The 17,485-nt window shown below is 59.7% G+C and overlaps 1 protein-coding gene across 1 annotated transcript; it reads right to left on the bottom strand.

The window, feature by feature from the left end:
* Nucleotides 1–4,928: 4,928 nt before the first annotated feature.
* SPSK_03836 (transformation/transcription domain-associated protein) lies at nt 4,929–17,402 on the bottom strand (the record flags this gene model as incomplete). Its single annotated transcript, XM_016730651.1, has 1 exon — nt 4,929–17,402. The coding sequence occupies one exon, from the start codon at nt 17,400–17,402 to the stop codon at nt 4,929–4,931; it is 12,474 nt and encodes a 4,157-aa protein (XP_016585921.1).
* Between the last annotated feature and the right edge of the window lie 83 nt (nt 17,403–17,485).

Raw genomic sequence — 17,485 nt, 5'->3', positions numbered from 1 at the left:
CCTTTTCAAGAACAAGAACGAGATGCGACGCCCGGCGCGCTTGACCTTTCGAAGGGACGGGTCGTGTTTCCAAGTCTCCTTCCGCTTCCCCGTCGCTCTGTTGGTCTGTCAGTTCTGCCAACCTGGGAATCTACCGCACATAGTCCTGGGTCATGGGTCGTGTGTTGATTGACCAGAAGCAAAATTCAAAAGAATTTGGCAGAAAACTGTACATCTGCCGCCAACGGGAAGGGTGTTGTGAGTGCTGAGCTGCACGACATACACGCATCCACACAACGAAAACACATTGTCAAGGCCGCCGCAAAAGCAAGGGCTTGACCGTGATAGCTATTTTCATTTTGTCCACATGTGAGCCTACCTCGTCCCGGCCTGGGGGATGTAAATGACACGGGGCGAGATGAATTGAATAACCACCTAGGCACGAGGGCGCAAAGCAAACACCAAACCAAAGGCTGAACCCGCCAACGTCGGTTACCTGAAATTTGTTCTATTTTGGGCCCCGTCTCTGCCGGTAGTGTCAGCCCAAGTCCATTTTCTGTTTTTGTTCCTTTCCTTATATTCTTCGACACAGTGTTCAAGTTTGGGACAGGAACAACGAATGCTGACCATCATGGTAGTTCAGCGTATTATTCTATACACAAGAAAGGAAAGAAATGGTCATGGGGGCATGCCTCACGCAGGTGGCTCTCCCTCCTCCTACGTTCCATCACAGCACATCCTGCCTCCTTCTTCAAAAGGCATTTTTGTGCACTTTAGCCTTGAGCCGACATATGATCGTTTGGCCCGTTGCAACTTTACCAACACTCCTGGGACGCTATGCCCACTGCCGTTTCATGCGAACGACGACAAGTGGACAAGAATGCATTTGAGCAGTATTCTATGGCGATGCTTGCCAGCTTGCCGGTCTCTCCACTTGGAAGACATTTTGTTCATCCATAGACCTTTTTCTGCTCCCATCCTACACAATTTCATGGTCGTCGTTGTCAACAGAGTACTGACTGGCAAACACATTCCTCCACTTTCTCCGGGCCAACTGACACCAATATCGGGCCCGAGCGGGTAGCCATACGACATTCGCCGGTTAAACTGCGAAAACTGCAAAAGTCAACATACACCTCACTCACGTCCTTCTCCACCATGCGTCGCGCCGCGGCGTTCCTCTCAACTGTACTCCCTGCTGTCTCCAGCGCTCCGTGTCTCGTCAATATATAAAATATATTGCACCATAATTAACGAGCATGCGATATGTCCGACGATGCCGTCTATATATCGTCCTCTCTTATTTCCAGCACGATTCCCCTCAAAGTTACATTCACACCTTCCGTGCACTTGCACTCCTTGTCCCTTTTCCCTGTTCCTTTTTTCTTATCCCCCCTCGCTTGTTCACACCACAAGCATGCATCAGTTGACACCACGCGCAATATCAGGCCGTCAAACCTGCATGAAAGAAAGAGGAAATAAGAGGGGACGTGGTGACCCTGCCCAAGTCTCCTTTGTCGTGTATGCGCTCCTTTATGGGCTACTATTCGCTGAGACCAATGCGTCTCGTCACACACAACGGGGCTGCCTCTCGATATTACTCCTGCCACCTGCCAAGAGCATCGAAAACAGAAGACACTAAGACAGGGATGCAAGGGTGTGTGGGCAATACGCGTCCTCGTCAGCAGCTAGTGGCAGCTTTTATGCGTTGTGTATGTGGACTGCCTGCTCATTCACGCGGGATGTTCGCACCTTTCTGTGCCTCTTGCTGTCCTATGCTGCCCATTGACGCCAGAGCACAAAGTCACGAGAGGCTCCCACGAGAGTCTCCTTGCCCATTTCGGTGCCCGGTTGAAAAGGACAGGAACACGAATCGGGGGCCAAGCTCCGCGGCGGACAGACGGCTTCTTGTTCCTAATCGGACGTGATGCAAGACAAGAATCACAGGAGAGACAAGTTCACGTTGCATTCGGCAGATGGACTTTAAGGAGGGTATGGTTGTGCAGTGTTGACTATTATATCAAACTTGACGAAACCAGAACTAAGTGCAGCGAGGTATCCCGGCATCCCACAGTTCAAACGGAAATGGGAACAATGCAGGCAACGGCTCCATGGCGCCCAAATCACAAGAGAAGAAAAATTGCCATGAGAGCCAGTCGGAACAGAACTAATTCAACGCTCTCTTACGAGCAACAATGAGAACTGAACTAGTCCCATCTGAAAACTCAGTGCGCAGTATGGTACACACCAACGTGACGCGCTGGTTTTGTTCTTCCGCCACGCGGATTTCCTCACCTTCCAATAATGGAGACCCGACGTTCCAGATCTCATTCAGAGACCGTTCACCGTCCCGTCTGGTCCAATAGCGCTCAGCGGCAGGCCACACCTTGAAACATCGCAAGGCACCTCGACTTTCCAGCGGCCATCGGCTTGACTCCTGGGGCGCCGCTTGCAAACAACAAGCCAAGAGATTGAGGGCATACCGACAATGCTCAGTGCATGCATAATCATTATAGCTGGGGGATACTTTGCCTGTACTTTGACGCGAAAAAAGCGACGCACACGCTCCCCGCATTTCTTTTTTTTTTTACTTTATTATTGCCCACTTGCAATAAGCCTCTGAAGTCCTCCACTCCTGCATCCATATCGAAACCATTCTATCCCGTCTCTGGAGTGCATATGCATATGTGCATCGCCCTTTCTGCAGCCTGCCATCTGACAACAGAGTTATCCCTCATATTAATTTCCTTGTCTTGCCTTTTGAAACTGCGACAAAAAGACGACAAATGCCTCATCAAGAAGCTACCGTCAAACATCATCTTGTGGAGGTCGAAAGTGCTCCTTCACCGCGTATCATGTCACCACCATCCCGTCCTTTCGCTCCATCTCTATGATTTTGTCCTGCTGTCGGTCACTTGTGCGTTTTCTCGCTGTAATGTCTACCAGTGTGAGAGTTGCAGTCCTGCTTGGCTTACACACCCCAAATTCGGCACATCCTCATGCAAAGGAGGGTGGCCGTGAACGCTGCTTGTGACTTATTTATAAACTCACTTTTAGCCAGAGGTGCCGTGAAAATGGAGATCCATACTGCCATTATCGGGTCTACACCTACACCTCCAGGCACCTATGAGCAAACGCTGGTTCAGCAGGTCGTCACTGATTGACTGTAGAACGACGTCGACTAGTTCCCCACGGCCGGGTAAAGCAAGGCGGCGGATGCAACACTCAAAGAAAATGGGAGAGGAACGTGAAAATTTGCCGGGGAGGTCAACGCAGGACGCGGCTTGCACTCGGCTTCAGTCGCCACAGCCGAGCGTCCAGTCTCTAATTCATTTATTTGTTTAAAAAAACAAACTGTTTGGTCAAAATCACCAAGGAACAAGGTTCTCAATCGCATGGTTACGCACTTTTGCGGTCGAATCGTGTCTACACTGCCCCTGTCGGAGGTCCTTCTCATGCAGGTACCACTGTGATTTGACGTTAATCGACATCGAGTCGCCACTCATCTCCGAGAAGAGCCCGCCGCAGTCAGTCACTATCCCCTCCGGCTCTCCTGACCTATCGCTACTGGACACAAAATTATGTGTCCTGCACTGACGAGTGGCTTGTATTATACTATTTCTTCTCTTATGTTCCTGGTCGGCCCCTGTTTATTTAGAGCAATGAAAGCCACTGTCCTGACGGGACAAGAGAACAATGGGACAGGTAAGTTCTGCACGTTGCTGTCAATTTCCCGCTCTACGCACAAAACTCACTCCCGCGGTTGGGGTGATATGGCCGGACAAGCAGGTACACACCCCTCACAAAGGAACCGACTTGAGTCTCGGTCCAAAAAAGGAAATAGGCACTTGACATGCCGTCCTCTCTTGTTGTCCCCCTTCGTCCCGTTGTGCCGTTGTAAGACGCGTTCCTCGCAGTCGAACTGCAATACGACCACTGCCCTGGGATAGCACAGCGTGCAAAAGACGGCGGAAGGGATATTCGTCTGCGGCCCCGCCCATAAGACCCTATATGGCTTGAGGACGGGACTTTTTACGGTGCATTCCTGTGGTTGTCCCGGCCGTCCTCGTTCCTGTTAATGTCAATGTGCCACACCTCCTCCTCGCTCCAACCTCTCCTAATATATTTGGCTGGCAATCATCCTTTGTCTCCGTTTCGATCGCATCTCCGCCTTCTGTTGACCTATGCTGTTGCCCTATTATTGATCTATCCCAAACACTCATCCAGGAACCAGAGCTAGCTATGGTATGACGCGTCCGCTTCTTTTTCCCTCGTCCGCCATTGCATCCCTATTCTTACCAAGCAGTTCATTCTGTGAGTTCATGCTATGGCCAGGATTGCGCCGCTGCGTTTCAGGGGCAGGGCCGTGAGGACAGTCGGCGCGGGGCGTGATTGAAGATGCCGGCAATAGTAGAGATCGATTGGCTCTTGAGTGCTACCAAAAAATGTAAGCCCCTGAGGCGTTTGTTTGGGTTCTTAGGAGATTCGGTGCAAGTCCTCCGAAGTCAACAATTACAGGACAAGGGAGTTTGCAACACATCGCGAGATACTGCGACACGAATCTACGGTTGAGTACGACAAGGTGACATGAGGTCAAATCAAGATAATATGTTGCGAGAAATATCTAAGCGGTGTGAAAATTAAAAAAAAGCAAAAGAACAAAAACGCTGTGTACGTCTCCATTTTAGAAAACCCATCCTCCCCATCCTGTTTATAATCCTTGAGGCTCCTGGAATGGCATATAGAGACAAAATCAAAACAAAAACAGCAAGTGACAGAGCAGTGACAGAGCAGTGACAATAAAACCAAATGCAACGTGCCGTCTCCACCGGCCGGCGACAAAAAATGAAGTGCTCAATGTGCTAAGAACCTTTTTAGGTACTTTAGCATAAAAAAAAACAAAAAAAAAGAAAACGTCCGTCTCAACGTGGTCGTCGTCCTCCTCCTCCTTACAAAAACGCCATCCAGAGCACGTCGCACATGGCGAGGTTTACCGGGTTGGTGGCCTTGGCAATCAAGTCAATAACCGTCTGGTAGGCGGGCAGGTTGCCGACGGGCGTCTGGGCCAGGCTGACGGCGCGCTTGGTGACGACGTCGACGTTGGCCTGGACGGCGCGGCGCAGCTTGTCCTCGGTCATCTGCTGGGCGTGGCGGTTGCTCGTGAACCAGTAGACAATCTCGTCGCGGACAAAGAGCGTGAGCGCGTACGACAGCTCCTGCTCGGGCTCCGCGAGGCTGCGGGCAATGGCCATGATGGAGCAGCTGAAGATGCCCTCGACGGCCAGCGGGCCCATCAGCGCCTGCAGGTTGGGCGTGAGGCGGAAGGGCACAGGCTCGGGGTTCTTAAAGTACGGGCTCACGGTGGGCATGAAGGGCATCACGTCGGCGCTCCACACGTTGCCCGTGCCCCGGCCAATGTTGATCTTGTGGGGGTAGCGCTTGTCGGCGCACAGGATAAAGGTCATGAACGTCGTTGCTGCGTACTGGTACGCGAAGCGGCGGCGGAACAAGAAGTAGTCGCCAAAGTCGGGGAACGTCCGCTGGAAGTAATTGATGAGCACCGTGTTGGGCACCATGCGCGCCTGGATCGCCTCGAGCACTTCGGCCCGCGCGCCCATAGCCTGCTGGTCGTTTTGCTTCTGTGGGTTGTCTGTTAGTGCGATGGTCTGCGTTGGCATGTGGTGACGAGCGTGTAAACGTACCGTTGTCTTACTGTCGATCAAGACCGCCAGCTTCTCCATGGTGTGAATGGCGGCGTCGTCCTTAGAGAAGCCATTCTCGCGGCAGTGTTCTTCGTAGATGGTCTGCATCGACACGTACGACGGGTCGTCTTGCACCAGTCGGATATGCTGCGCAACCGGCACGACCAGCGGCAGCGTGAACTGCAGGTCCCGGCGACGGCTCTCCTTCTTGTGGCTCAGACGCTGGTTGAGCTGGCGGAACAGTTGCAGGGCCCGCTCCTCACGGCGGCAGTTACGGGCCGTCGGTTGCTGGACTGCGAACGGGTGGATGCTGCCGTCGTGGCCGCGGATGCGGATGCGGCGGTGTGAGACGCCGACGGTCCGGATCAGCTCGACTTGCGGGATGAACCGGTCGATGCGGATAAAGTCCGAGTTCTTGTCCTTGAGCTGCAGGTACTGGCCAGGAATCTCAATGTCGTCCATCTTGAGGTAGCGGAACTCGCACAGGTGCGGCGACAGCTGCTCGAGCGGCACCTTGTTGGAGCGGCGGTCCAGCTTGTCTTCAAACTTGTTGCGCCATTGACGCAGGTTCTGGATGTACTCATACATAGTGGGGCGCACCGCAACGAACTCGGCTTCAAACATGGGCCTGATATGCGTCGGAAGCACGGTTTCGGCGAACCGCATGATGTTCGACTCAGTCGCAGTGGGCAGCTTCACATCCTTACTATAAGACGTAGGCGACCGGCTGATGTAGGACATGGCGTCGTTAAGGAGAGCAACAATGAGTCGGTACGCATCTTCGTCGGGTGGGCACTTGAGGTGCTTCTGGATCTGGTCAATCACCGTCTCCATGGACAGTGCCAGCAGCGGGAACGACGACTTGAGCACCACGAGGATCTCCTCCATGTAGTCCCAGGGGTGGCGCTTGCCACCGTTGGCCTGCACGCGGCCCGCGGTAGCAGCGGCGGCGGCCGCCGCCGGAGACCCGTCGCCGCCCGCGGCCTTGGCTTGCTGGGCGGCGACGCCATTGGGAGCCGGTGTGGCGGACCCGTTGCGTGCCGGCGTGCCCGCCGCAGCACCAGCTGCAGCCGGTGTGGCGGACGCAGGCGCAGGCGCAGGCGCAGGCACAGGCGGTGGCACTGGTGTCGTGGCCGCACTGTTGGCCTTGTTGCTTCCAGCAGCACTGGCGGCGGGAGCCGCAGCGCCTTCCGTGCCGGCCTCGGTCTTGATGGCTGGTGCAGGTGTGCCGGACGCAGACGCCGGCGTGGCTGCGCTGGCCGCAGGTGCCGGGGTGGTCCCAGGTGGTACTGGCGTGCCCGATGCACTGGCCGGCGCGGCGGGTGTCGTAGCGGCGGCTCCGTTTGCTGGCGCTGGGGTGCCGTCCGCGGCGCCGTTGGCGGTGCCCGGCCGGGACGCACCGCCCTCTGTCTTGGCAGCGGTCGGCTGCGGCTGCGGCTGCGGCGTCGGCGTCGGCGTCTGCTTGTTCTGCTGCTGGGGCGACTGCGTGGCCGAGGCAGGTGCGGGTGTGCCGGACGCCGCACCGGCGGCGGTCTTGGTCTGCGACGGCGACGCGCTGCCCTGCTTGGCGGCCTGTGCCAGTGCCGCTGCCTGGGCCGCTTGCTGCTGGGCGAGCTTGGCCTCGCGTGCTTCCTGGTTCTTCTTGATCTGCAGCATGTCCTCGCGGCTGGTGCGCAGCACAAAGTACAGCGCCTGCGGGTAGGTCTGGGCAATCTCGAGCAGGATCTCGTGCGTCCGCGGCGCCTCCTTGTGGTTGAGGCCGGAGAGCAGCTGCGGGATGAACGTGATCCAGTACCACGTGGCCATCTCTCCCTTGAAGTCGTCAAAGCCACTGGCAATCGTGCCCTGCGCGTCGTCGAGGCTGAGCAGCCACAGGATGCGCGAGATGAGCTTCCGCACCTTGGCGTTCTTGTAGCTCGCAGACGCCTGGAGGTAGCAGGTCAGCGCCTGGCGCGCCACGGTGTAGTTGGTCGGCTCGGCCTGGAAGATGCGGTCGTTGAAGAAGCCCCACTCGGCCCACGCCTTGGGCGTCGTGATGTCGTAGTGCAGCGCCGTCCCAAAGGCCACGTTGGCGTCCTCCTTCTGGCTCAGCTTCTCGAGGAACATGCCCTTGAGCGTGTAGAACTCGGCCTTTTGCGGCGCGTTGAAGTAGTTGAGGTTCGTGTTGTTGATCACGTCGAGCCCGCTGGTCAGCTCGTCGGGGTTCTGGAAGTGGCACTTGGCCTGCTCACGCAGCTTCAAAAACGCCTCCTGGATTTCGATGTTGGGCAGCGTGTAGATGCGGCCCAGCTGGTTGATGCACACCTCCGACAGGTCGTGCTTGCGGGCGACGTGCGCGAACCGGTTAATGATCCACGCCGTCTCGTGGTAGCCGCGGTACGCAAACGACGAGCTGCCCGCCGGCTGTCCACCGCCCTGCGCCGGCAGCAGGTTGAGGTACGTGTTGTTGATGAGGTTGAAGATGTGCTGGCGCCACGTCACCAGGTCCTGCCACGCGAGGACGTCGTCCCACATGTTGGGCAGCCGGTCGCGCCACGATCCCAGCAGCAGCTTGAGCTCGGACGACTTGGCGTCGAGATTCGTGTAGACCGTCGTCGAAAGACTGTTGCTGATGATGCTCGCGTCGTGGATCTCCACCATGAGTTGGAACTGCTGCATGAGTGGGATGTGGGCGTTGGTCAGGCGGCGGGGCAGCTGGTGCCACTTACGGATCGACAGTTGGATGGCCTCGTCTGTCGATCGGTTGAACTCCTGCGCCGCCTCCTGCTTGTGGTGAAACCGCAGCAGGCTCATAAACGACTGGAAGAACGCGCGGCGCGGCGTCGGCGCGTCCATGACGCCCTTGATCAGGCCGTCCAGCTGGTCGCGGCTCGTCTGTTCCTGCCACATGTCAAAGTTGCGCCACGCGCACTCCAGCAGTAGGTCCTGGAAATTCTCGTGCTTGGCAAAGTCCTGCAGAATGTCCCACTGCTGCAGCTTCTGCGCGCAAATCACCCAGTGGTCTTCCCACAGCATGTACTCGGCCTGCGAATACGGCACCACGCTCGTCCGGGCCTTGACCTGCGCCGCCTCGTACATGCGCTGCGCCTTGTCCCACATGCCGTTCTGCTCGTACGACAGGCCCGAGTTGGTCTCGAGGAAGCGGCAGCGCCGCCGCCACGTGCCGTAGAACAGGTCCTCCTCCTTGAGGTCCGCGTACAGCTCCACGAGCGCGTCCAGGTTGCTCTCGCGCACGCGCGCCGACGCGACCTCAGGGAAGATGGCCGACCGCTCCAGCTGCGTCAGCGCCACGTACCACACGTCGAATATGCGGGCCAGGTGCTTCATGACGTGCGGCGGGATCTTGCAGTCGGGCCAGGCGCGCGACGCGCCGGCCAGCAGCGCCTGGATCACGTTGGGCCGCTTGTCCATCTGCCGGTTGTGGTAGTCCTTGGTGAGCAGGCCGACGAGCCCGCGCTCGAGCTCCGGCCGGTCCTCGCGCAGCGTCGCGCCCCAGAAGAGCGGGAAGAGCATCACCCACAGCTCGTTGGCGGTGTGGTTGTCCGTGTGCTGCAGCTGCGTCAGCGGCTCGAGCAGGTCGCGCACCTTGACGTCGGCCAGGCCGGCCACGTGCTTGCGCACGCCCGCCATGAGCGCCTCGTACTTGTCGTCCATCATCAGCTCCGGCTCGCGGTTGTCCTTGCTGTAGATGCCGTAGAGCTGCGACAGCGTCTGCACGCGGATGTCTTCGGGGTGCAGCTGCGCGGTCGCGTTCATCTCGACGGCGCCCATGAGCAGGTGCGACGCCTGCGACAGCCAGAAGGTGTCTGCCAGCATCTCCCAGTTCTGGTCGGTGATGACAAACATGAGGCGGTCGCTGGCGGCCTTGGCCAGGCTGCGGCTGAACACGTTGAGGAAGCGGTTGCGCGTGTCGACGTCCTGGGCGCGTGTGCCGATGAGGAACGCGTGCTCCAGGCGCACTGTGATCTCCGTGCGCGCAATCTTGGGGTCCTCGTAGATGCGGATGACGAGGTCGAGGAACTTCTGCAGCATCGTGAGGTCCGGTCGGTGCTCAAAGCCCAGCATCTTGTGCAGCACCGCCGTCTTTTCCTTGAGCGTGGGCCATGTGCCCTCCGACTTGAACACCCAGCCCTCGACCATATCGAGAATCTTGGTGCACAGGCCAATGTGCTGCGACTTTTCCACCAGGTTGGCCAGCACACTGAGGAACGGCCGGCGGTTGTCGCCGAGCGTCTCGATGCGCTTGGCGGCGACGTCGATCGCCTTGATGATGAGGCCCGTCTGGATTTCCAGGTTGTAGGGCGTCATCTCGGCCGCCGCCGCCGCCGGATCCTGCTGCTGCTGCTGCGCGCGCGCGTGGTGCGGATTGTTGGCAATGGTCGCCATGAAGGCGTAGTGTGCGAGATGCTCGCGGCCCAGCTTCGCCTGCAGCGCCTTGAGAATCGCCGGAATGTGTACATCCACGGCCGTTGGGCGACGCGCGGCGAGCGACCACAGGATGTTGATGCCGGCCATGTAGTTGTTGGCGCCGAGCGTCTCCGTGGCGATGTTGGACAGGAACGTGACAAACTCCGACGGCTGCTGGGTCTCCGACTCGCCCTCGCCGTCGGCGTCCTCCATCTGCACGTCCTCGGGCACCGTCTCAAGCACGCGCGCCACGATCGACTTGAGCTTGCGGCCGTCATCGTGGTCGGTCGTCTCGGTGTGCAGGCAGTCCTGCACCTCGGGGTTGTCCGACTTGAGACTGCGCTCCAGGATCTTCTGGATCACTTCAATGTTTGCCACGATCCACTCGTCGGTCTGGAAGTTGAGGATCACGCGCACGACCTGCAGCATGTTGATAATGTTGTTGATGAACTTGTCCTCGGTCTCCTTCTCGGGCTGGTCGTTGGCCAGGGCCTGGGACGTCTTGTCGCTGGCGAGGACGACGTCCGTCGCATTGGACTGCAGCTCGACGTCGCTGATGCCCCAGTAGCGCGGATGCAGCAGGTTGTACAGCAGCGCCATGGACCTCTTGCACATGTCGCTCCAGGGATTCGGCGACTGCAGGGCCAGGGCGCTCGGGTCCTTGGGCTTGGACGACGGCAGCTCATAGCGCTCGTTCAGCTGTGCAATGAATTTGACCAAGAAACGCAGCATCTTTTGCCGGCCCACCTGCGGCACCTGGTACTCCTTCACAGGTGCGACCGCCGGTGCAGCCGGCGCCTGGCCCGACGGCGAGCCGCCCGACGACGGGTCGCCAGGCTCGTCCCCCTCGAGACGGCGCTTGCGCGACATTGGGGACGCGGACGTGGAGCGCGCTGCCGAGGGTGAAGCAGACGATCCCGAGATGGCGCCGTTCGCCTCTTCGATCGGCTTGCCCTCGACACGACGGTACTCCCACTGCCAGATGAGCCACATGAGGTTGAGTGCGAGGCGTTTGCTCTCGCTGGACGCATTGGCGGGGCTGGCGACGCGCTGCAGCGACAGGATGATGAGCATGGTAAACTTATCGCGCAACTCGTAAAAGAGGTCCGGGTGGCGCACGAGGAACTGGAAGATGCTGCTCGTCTGCTGGGCGTTGTGGCTCTCCTCGGCGAGGATGCGGCGCGGCGCGGCGGCCCAGACGGCAGCGTTGCGGTCGTCGCCTTTGGGCTTGAAGCGCTTGGGCAGAACAGGCGCAATCAGCTCGAGCGCCTGGCTGACGAGCGCGCGGCCCTCGCTCTGGTTGGTCTTGAGCAGCGAGTAGTAGACCTGCGACACGATCTTGACGGGCGTCTCGTAATGGGCAATGAAGTAGCCGAGGAGCACATAGGCAGCGTTCTTGTTCATCGCGTCGTCGTTGCGAATGTAGGTCCAGCCAAACTTGATGGTGTCCTTGCGCAGGTCCTGCAGGATGACGTGGTGGTACTTGACAATCATCGCCGTCAGCTGCATCACCTCCATGCGTGTGTAGTCGACACCGCCCACCGCGGCCGCGGCGGCGTCGTCCTGGCTGTCGACCATGCTAGCCTGCCAGATCTTGCTGTTGATGGACTCGAGAATCTGCTTGTCGGCGAACAGCGGCGAGCCCTTGTCCTTGTCCTTCTCGCCCAGGCGGTCCCAGTGGCGCATGACGTCCATGGCGACGATGGGGTTGACCATGTTGTGCAGCAGGTACGACTTGGTCTTGTGGCTGGCCTTCTTGCCCGCGTATACCTCGAGGCAGCGCAGAACGAGCGAGCGGCAAAAGTCGACCGACTCGTTGCAGACAATCTTCTTGTAGATGTGCGCGTGGAACGCGGGCGTCGCGCGCAGGTCTTCGGCCGTGACGCACTCGACCAGGCTGAGCAGCATGTCGGTGTCGTCGACGTGGAGATCGAGGTACTTGGTCAAGATCGCCATGAGCTGCTCGGCGGCCTGGTTGGCGGCCAGGCGGAGCTCCGGCGGGTAGGCGTTGGCGCGCAGGCGCTCCTCGAGCGTCTTGGCCACCGCCTTGAGCCACATCAGGTTCTCCTTTTTCTCCATCCAGGGCACGGCCGTGCTGTGGTGGGCGGCCAGCGAGTGCAGGATGTGCACCGTGTTGATGACGGCCACAAAGCGCGTCTCCTTCTGCTCCTCAACAATCGTGTTGCAGCTCTTGATGAGCTCGTCGACGTGGGCGTCGCAGTAGTCGCGGATGGCCTGGCTGTCGGGGTCGTCCAGCGCCTGTGCCAGGAACCTGCCGTACTTGAGCTGTTCAATGCGGCTTGTCAGCAGGTTGCAGCACTCGTCGGGATAGCGGTTGAGGTATTTGTAGACGGGCGCACGCAGCGGACTATGGTGGGTGCGGCGCAGCTTCTCCTCAAGGTCGAGCACGGCGTCGATGATGCGCTCCTTGTACATGCGGGCAGCGTCGGGCAGCAGCGGAAAGATGCCAAAGACGCCGACAATGGTGTTCATCAGCACGCTCTGCTCGTAGAGCATAAACGACACCCGCTGGATCTCGGCCGGCTGCGCCAGTTTGCCCACGTGGTCGAGCAGCCGTGAACCAATCTCGACCTTGAAGTAGTTTGTCAGCAAGCGCAACAACAGGGCCAGGTGTTCGAGATTTTCGGGCGTCAGGCGCTTCGCGTCCTGTAAACTAGCGAGGACGGGGCGCAGGCCCTGTTGCAGCAGGTCCTTGGGCAGCTTGCTGGTGTACATGAAAACACGCTTCAGTGCCTCATTGGCCGCCTCGCTCGTCGGATCGGAATCGGCATAGAGTCGATTGAAGAACATGGAGACAATGGCGGCACGGGTGACGCTGGGTTTGTTGTCCTTGTTGCGCTGGTACTCGTCGAAGCCCATGGCCGTGCTGAGGATGCGGATGCACGCCACGCGCAACTGGACAATGTGGTTATGCGTGCGGAACTCGGCGGACTTGCCGGCCAGCGACGTGTCGCTGGCATCGGACAACGCCAGGGCCTCCGTGAGGAGGCGGTCGACGTCGTCGTCAATGGCCACAAAGTCGGTCTTGAGCGTCAGGAAGTAGGTCAGGGCGTCAATAAGGCCAATCTGGATCGCAAACGGCAGTGCACGCAACGGCTTCTGGAACAGCGGCGTGAGCAGACGCTCCTTGTGGGGCTCGATAATCTCCCAGACCTGGGCATCAATGTTCTTGGCAATCTGCTCCAGCGATTTCTTCGCAGTACTGCGGACGTGCTTGTTCATGTGTGACAGCTCCATGGCCAGGAGGTTGCAGGTCGTGGGGAGACGGCGCGCGCGGGTGCTCTTCGGCGCTGCCACAGCGGTGGTCGACGGAGCGGGCGTCGATGTCGCTGCCGCTGCCGCCGGCTGCGGTGTACCCTGTGCGACTGCGGCGGGCGCGGGTGTGGGCGTGGGTTGAGGTGTCGTCTGAGGCGCAGGCGATGCCTGAGGCGGCTGGGGCGTCTGCGAATTGCGTTTGTTGTCCTGCTCCGCTCGTGGATGGGCATGGTCCTTGGCGGGCACCACGTCGTCCTTGGTGAGGCCCTTGGTGACTCGGTCCAGGAGCGCCTCGAGCGTCTTCTGGGCGAGACGCATAGTCGTGTCCGGCAGGTCGGGCGGCATGTCCTTGACGACAAAGAGCAGCGCGCGGATAAAGTCCATCTGGACAGAGTCGACCCATGCCTCGCCGAGGTCGATTTCAGTGAGCAGGGTATGGATGCCGAGGCAGGCACCGGTCTTGAGGAACCACTCTTCAACGTAACAGCCGTGCGTAAAGGTGGACGAGAGGTGGCCAAAGAACTCGAGGACATGAACGTGGCGCTCCGAGCCGAAGATGGTAGCGGCCGTCTCGAACATGACGCGGATGGCACGCTGCGCAGCCTCGCGGACTTCGGGCAGCATGGACGCGAGCGAGTCCAGCAGGGCGTCGGCCAGGATGTGGGCATCGACGACCAGGGGTCCTTCGCCCGTCGTGGCGTCAAACGTTGTGCTGGCCTTCTTGGCATTAACAAGGGAGCGGCCCACGTCGAGCACGACAAAGTGGCGGCAGATGTTCATCAGGAACGCGTCGGCCTCGTCGCGCAGCTCGGGAATGGACTCGGCGTACAGAAGCGCCTTGAGCAGGCGCGTCAGGACCTCCTCCTGATCGCGCTTCTTGGCAACGGAGCGGTCGCGGTGGATCTCCTCAAAGGGGCCCAGGTCGACGTCAAACTTGCGCGCGAGCAGGTCCTGCGCCTGCAGGCGGACAAGACGAGGCAGGTCCTCGGGCACGCTCTTGTCGTAGCCAATGCGGATCTTGATCTGCGCCTCAATCATCTGCAGAGCCTGCTTCTTGTAGTACGCGTCGGACTGCTTGGGAATGGGGCCCTTGACCGGCTTGCTGGGCACCTCCATGATTTTCTGGAGGGCAAGCTCGAGACCCAGGTCGGCATTGAAGGCGCGGTCCTTCTTAGAGCCCACGAGGCGCACGTCGAAGCTCGGCACGTCGTCAATGTACTGCTTGAACGTCAGGGGCAGGTGGTCGGTCATGTGCTTGCGGTTGCGGCCGCCGAGCTTGCCGAGGATGCGCATGGCGGTGTGTGCGTGGAAGTGGCTGTACGGATGCGGGCGCAGCTGGTCGTAGAGGGCGGGCATGAGCTCGTCGAGGACCGGCGCCATCAGCGGATCGAGGTATTCCGCAGTAAGATTATCGACGCAGAGCTCAAGGGTACGCAGTCCCTGACCAATCATATCCGAGCCAGCGCGGAGGGCGGCGACGAGGGGGCGCATCAGGAAGTTGAGGTGCGGCAGGAGGTTGCTGAGACGGGCGGGCACCGTCAGACACAGCTCGACATATAGGTCGCGCTCGACCGGCTTGCGGGCGGCCAGCAGGAGGTTGTTGAGGACGTCCAGCAGCATCTCGAGGAGCGGCAGAATCTGCTTGTAGAGGTGCTCAAACTTGCCGCCTCCGATGCTACGGAAGAGCGAGCGGAGCAGGAAGAAGTAGTTCATGGGCTCTTGGGCGTGGGTCGACAGCTCGACAGACTTGCTGATGATGTCGACGACGTAGGGCAGCAGAATCTGCTCGTTCTGTGCAGCGAAGAGCGTGACGGCCATAAACGCAAGCTTGAACAGGCGCAGCAGGACAGACGCCTTCTTGACGTCGGCCAGGCCGACTTCCTCGATGTGGTCCATGAGGAAGCGCAGCAGCATGCCGCAAAAGGTGGGCGACGTGACGTCGCTGGCCAAAAAGAACTGCGGGATGTGCAGCAGGGCCGGGTGCTCGAGGGTCATGGCGAAGAGATGCGGCACCTCGTGGCCAAAGATCTCGTTGAACGTGGCCGGGTCGATGACGTGGAAGACGGTCGCAAACATCTCGAGCAGGTCCTTCTCCTCCTTGCTGCTGGAAGCCATGTAAAAGTTGGCCATGTACTCGACCGTGGACGCGTAGTGAGCGTCGGAGGCGTTCTTGTCCTTGACGCCCTCGTAATACCGGAAGACGCGGGCGCCCTCGCGCAGCAGCTTGACAATGACCTGGACCTCCTCGGCGTTGAAGCCGCTGGCGACCTCGGACCAGCCGGCGGGCGCGATGGCCGGGTCGATGGCAGGTGCTTGGGTGCAGGCGCGGAGCTGGAAGACGGTGTTCCGCAGCCCGTGCATGAGGGTCTTGAACAAGAACTTGTTGTCCACGACCGGGTCGTGGCCTCGCTCGCGCGCGTTGATCAGCTTGATGGGCATGGCGGCGGTGAAGATGTCGATCTCGTCCCAGGCGGGTGCCGTGGCGTCCATGTCGGCCAGGTACGTCTCGGAGAAGGCCGCCGTGCCGAGGGCGGTGGGCGATGCAGCGGCCTTGCGCTGCTGGTCGGCCTGCTGGCGGCGCACGTCGGCCGACAGCTTGACGGCGTTGTTGTACTGGCGGTTCATGGAGGCAAACTTGTCGGCAATCGCGTTGAGGATGGTGACTAGGAGGTAGCGGGCCTCGACCTTGTCGTCCATCTTGGCGATGCACTCGGCCATGTTCAGGAGCAGCTTGGCGCTCATGGTCTGGAAGCTGGTGCCGGGAAAGTCGTCCAACAGGTTGCGCGTGTAGATAGCGACGGTCTTGCGGATGATGGGCGGCTTCAGGTGGTCGCGGACGTGGTGGATCAGGTCGGCCAGCATGCTGTACGCGAGCGGACGCATGGTCTCGTGCACGGTCAGGCCGTCGCCCATGAGGGTACGCTCGTCGAGGAACTGCTCAATGACGCTAACAAAGATCAGGCGGTAGTTGAAGTTGATGATGTGGCGGATGGCCACGATGAGCTCCTTGCGGGCGGCGGCCTTGTCGCGCGGGCAGTCACGCAACAGCCGGACAATGGTGGACGGCAGCGCCGGCAGGAAGTCGGCCATGAGATCGGCATGCTGGCGCAGGGCATAGGCCAAGAAGCTCATCATCTTCACCTTGAGCGTAATGTAGTCGCCATAGCTCGTCTTGTTGCGGATGAGCGGGCTCATGCCGAAGAAGTTGGCACCCCGAGCATTGGCCTCAGCGTGCGCGCGGTCCTGGGCTTTGGGGTGCGTGCTGAGCACGGCCTTGATGACAGGGATAAAGGGCTTGATGTTGTTGAGCGAGCGGTACATCTGGAAGATGCTGACGACGATGATCGGGCACTCGGCGATCACCTTGAACGACTGCATGCCCTTGAGCAGCGGCCGGTCAACCTCGAGCGATGCTCCAGCAACGGGTGAGCCAGGCGGATGTGAGGGTCCCGGCGTGGAGGGGGCCGTTGGGTCGCTTGCTGCTAGTGCCGCTGCACCGGGACCGGCACCAACACCGGCGGCAGCTGAGCCGTCGGCCGGCTGCTCATGGTCGAGCTGGCTTTTGACAATGAGCTCTGTCTGGTCAAACAGGTCCTTGACAAGAAGCAGGAACGCCTGGGCCTTGGCACCACAGACCTTGGACTGGTGGCGCAGGATGTCGCAGACGGTCTTTATGCACAGGCACGCATTGTCTTCGTTGTCGGTGCGGATGAGGCGCGAGAGCAGGTCGATGGTCTCTTCGGCATATGGCTCGAACGGCTCGGGTGGGGAGGGGATGGAGGGGAAGCGGTGGATGATTTCCAGCATGCAGTTGCGCAGTTTCTGCTCCGAGGACTCGCTCTGGAAGCTGGGCGGGCCACTGAGGATACCGATAATGACAGGCATGACCTTTTTCAGAAACTGTGGGTAGACCGGCCCGGATGTGTAGTGGTCGAGGTGGTCGCGCAACGTGACGGCGGCCTCAAACTTGTCCTTGGCGGACAAGTCGACCGTCGCCAGCTGGCGGAGGATTGTGTCGATGACGCCTGCAGAGGCCATGATGGCGTCTGGGGGGGGAGAAGGGAGGGAGGGAGAGTCGGCCGCTACGGCGACGGCGGCCGTGCGGCGTGGGGAGACGAGGG

This window comes from Sporothrix schenckii (assembly GCF_000961545.1).
Source record: "Sporothrix schenckii 1099-18 chromosome Unknown Cont47, whole genome shotgun sequence".
Classification (NCBI taxonomy): Eukaryota; Fungi; Ascomycota; class Sordariomycetes; order Ophiostomatales; family Ophiostomataceae; genus Sporothrix; species Sporothrix schenckii.
This window is presented reverse-complemented; position numbering and strand designations above follow the sequence as displayed.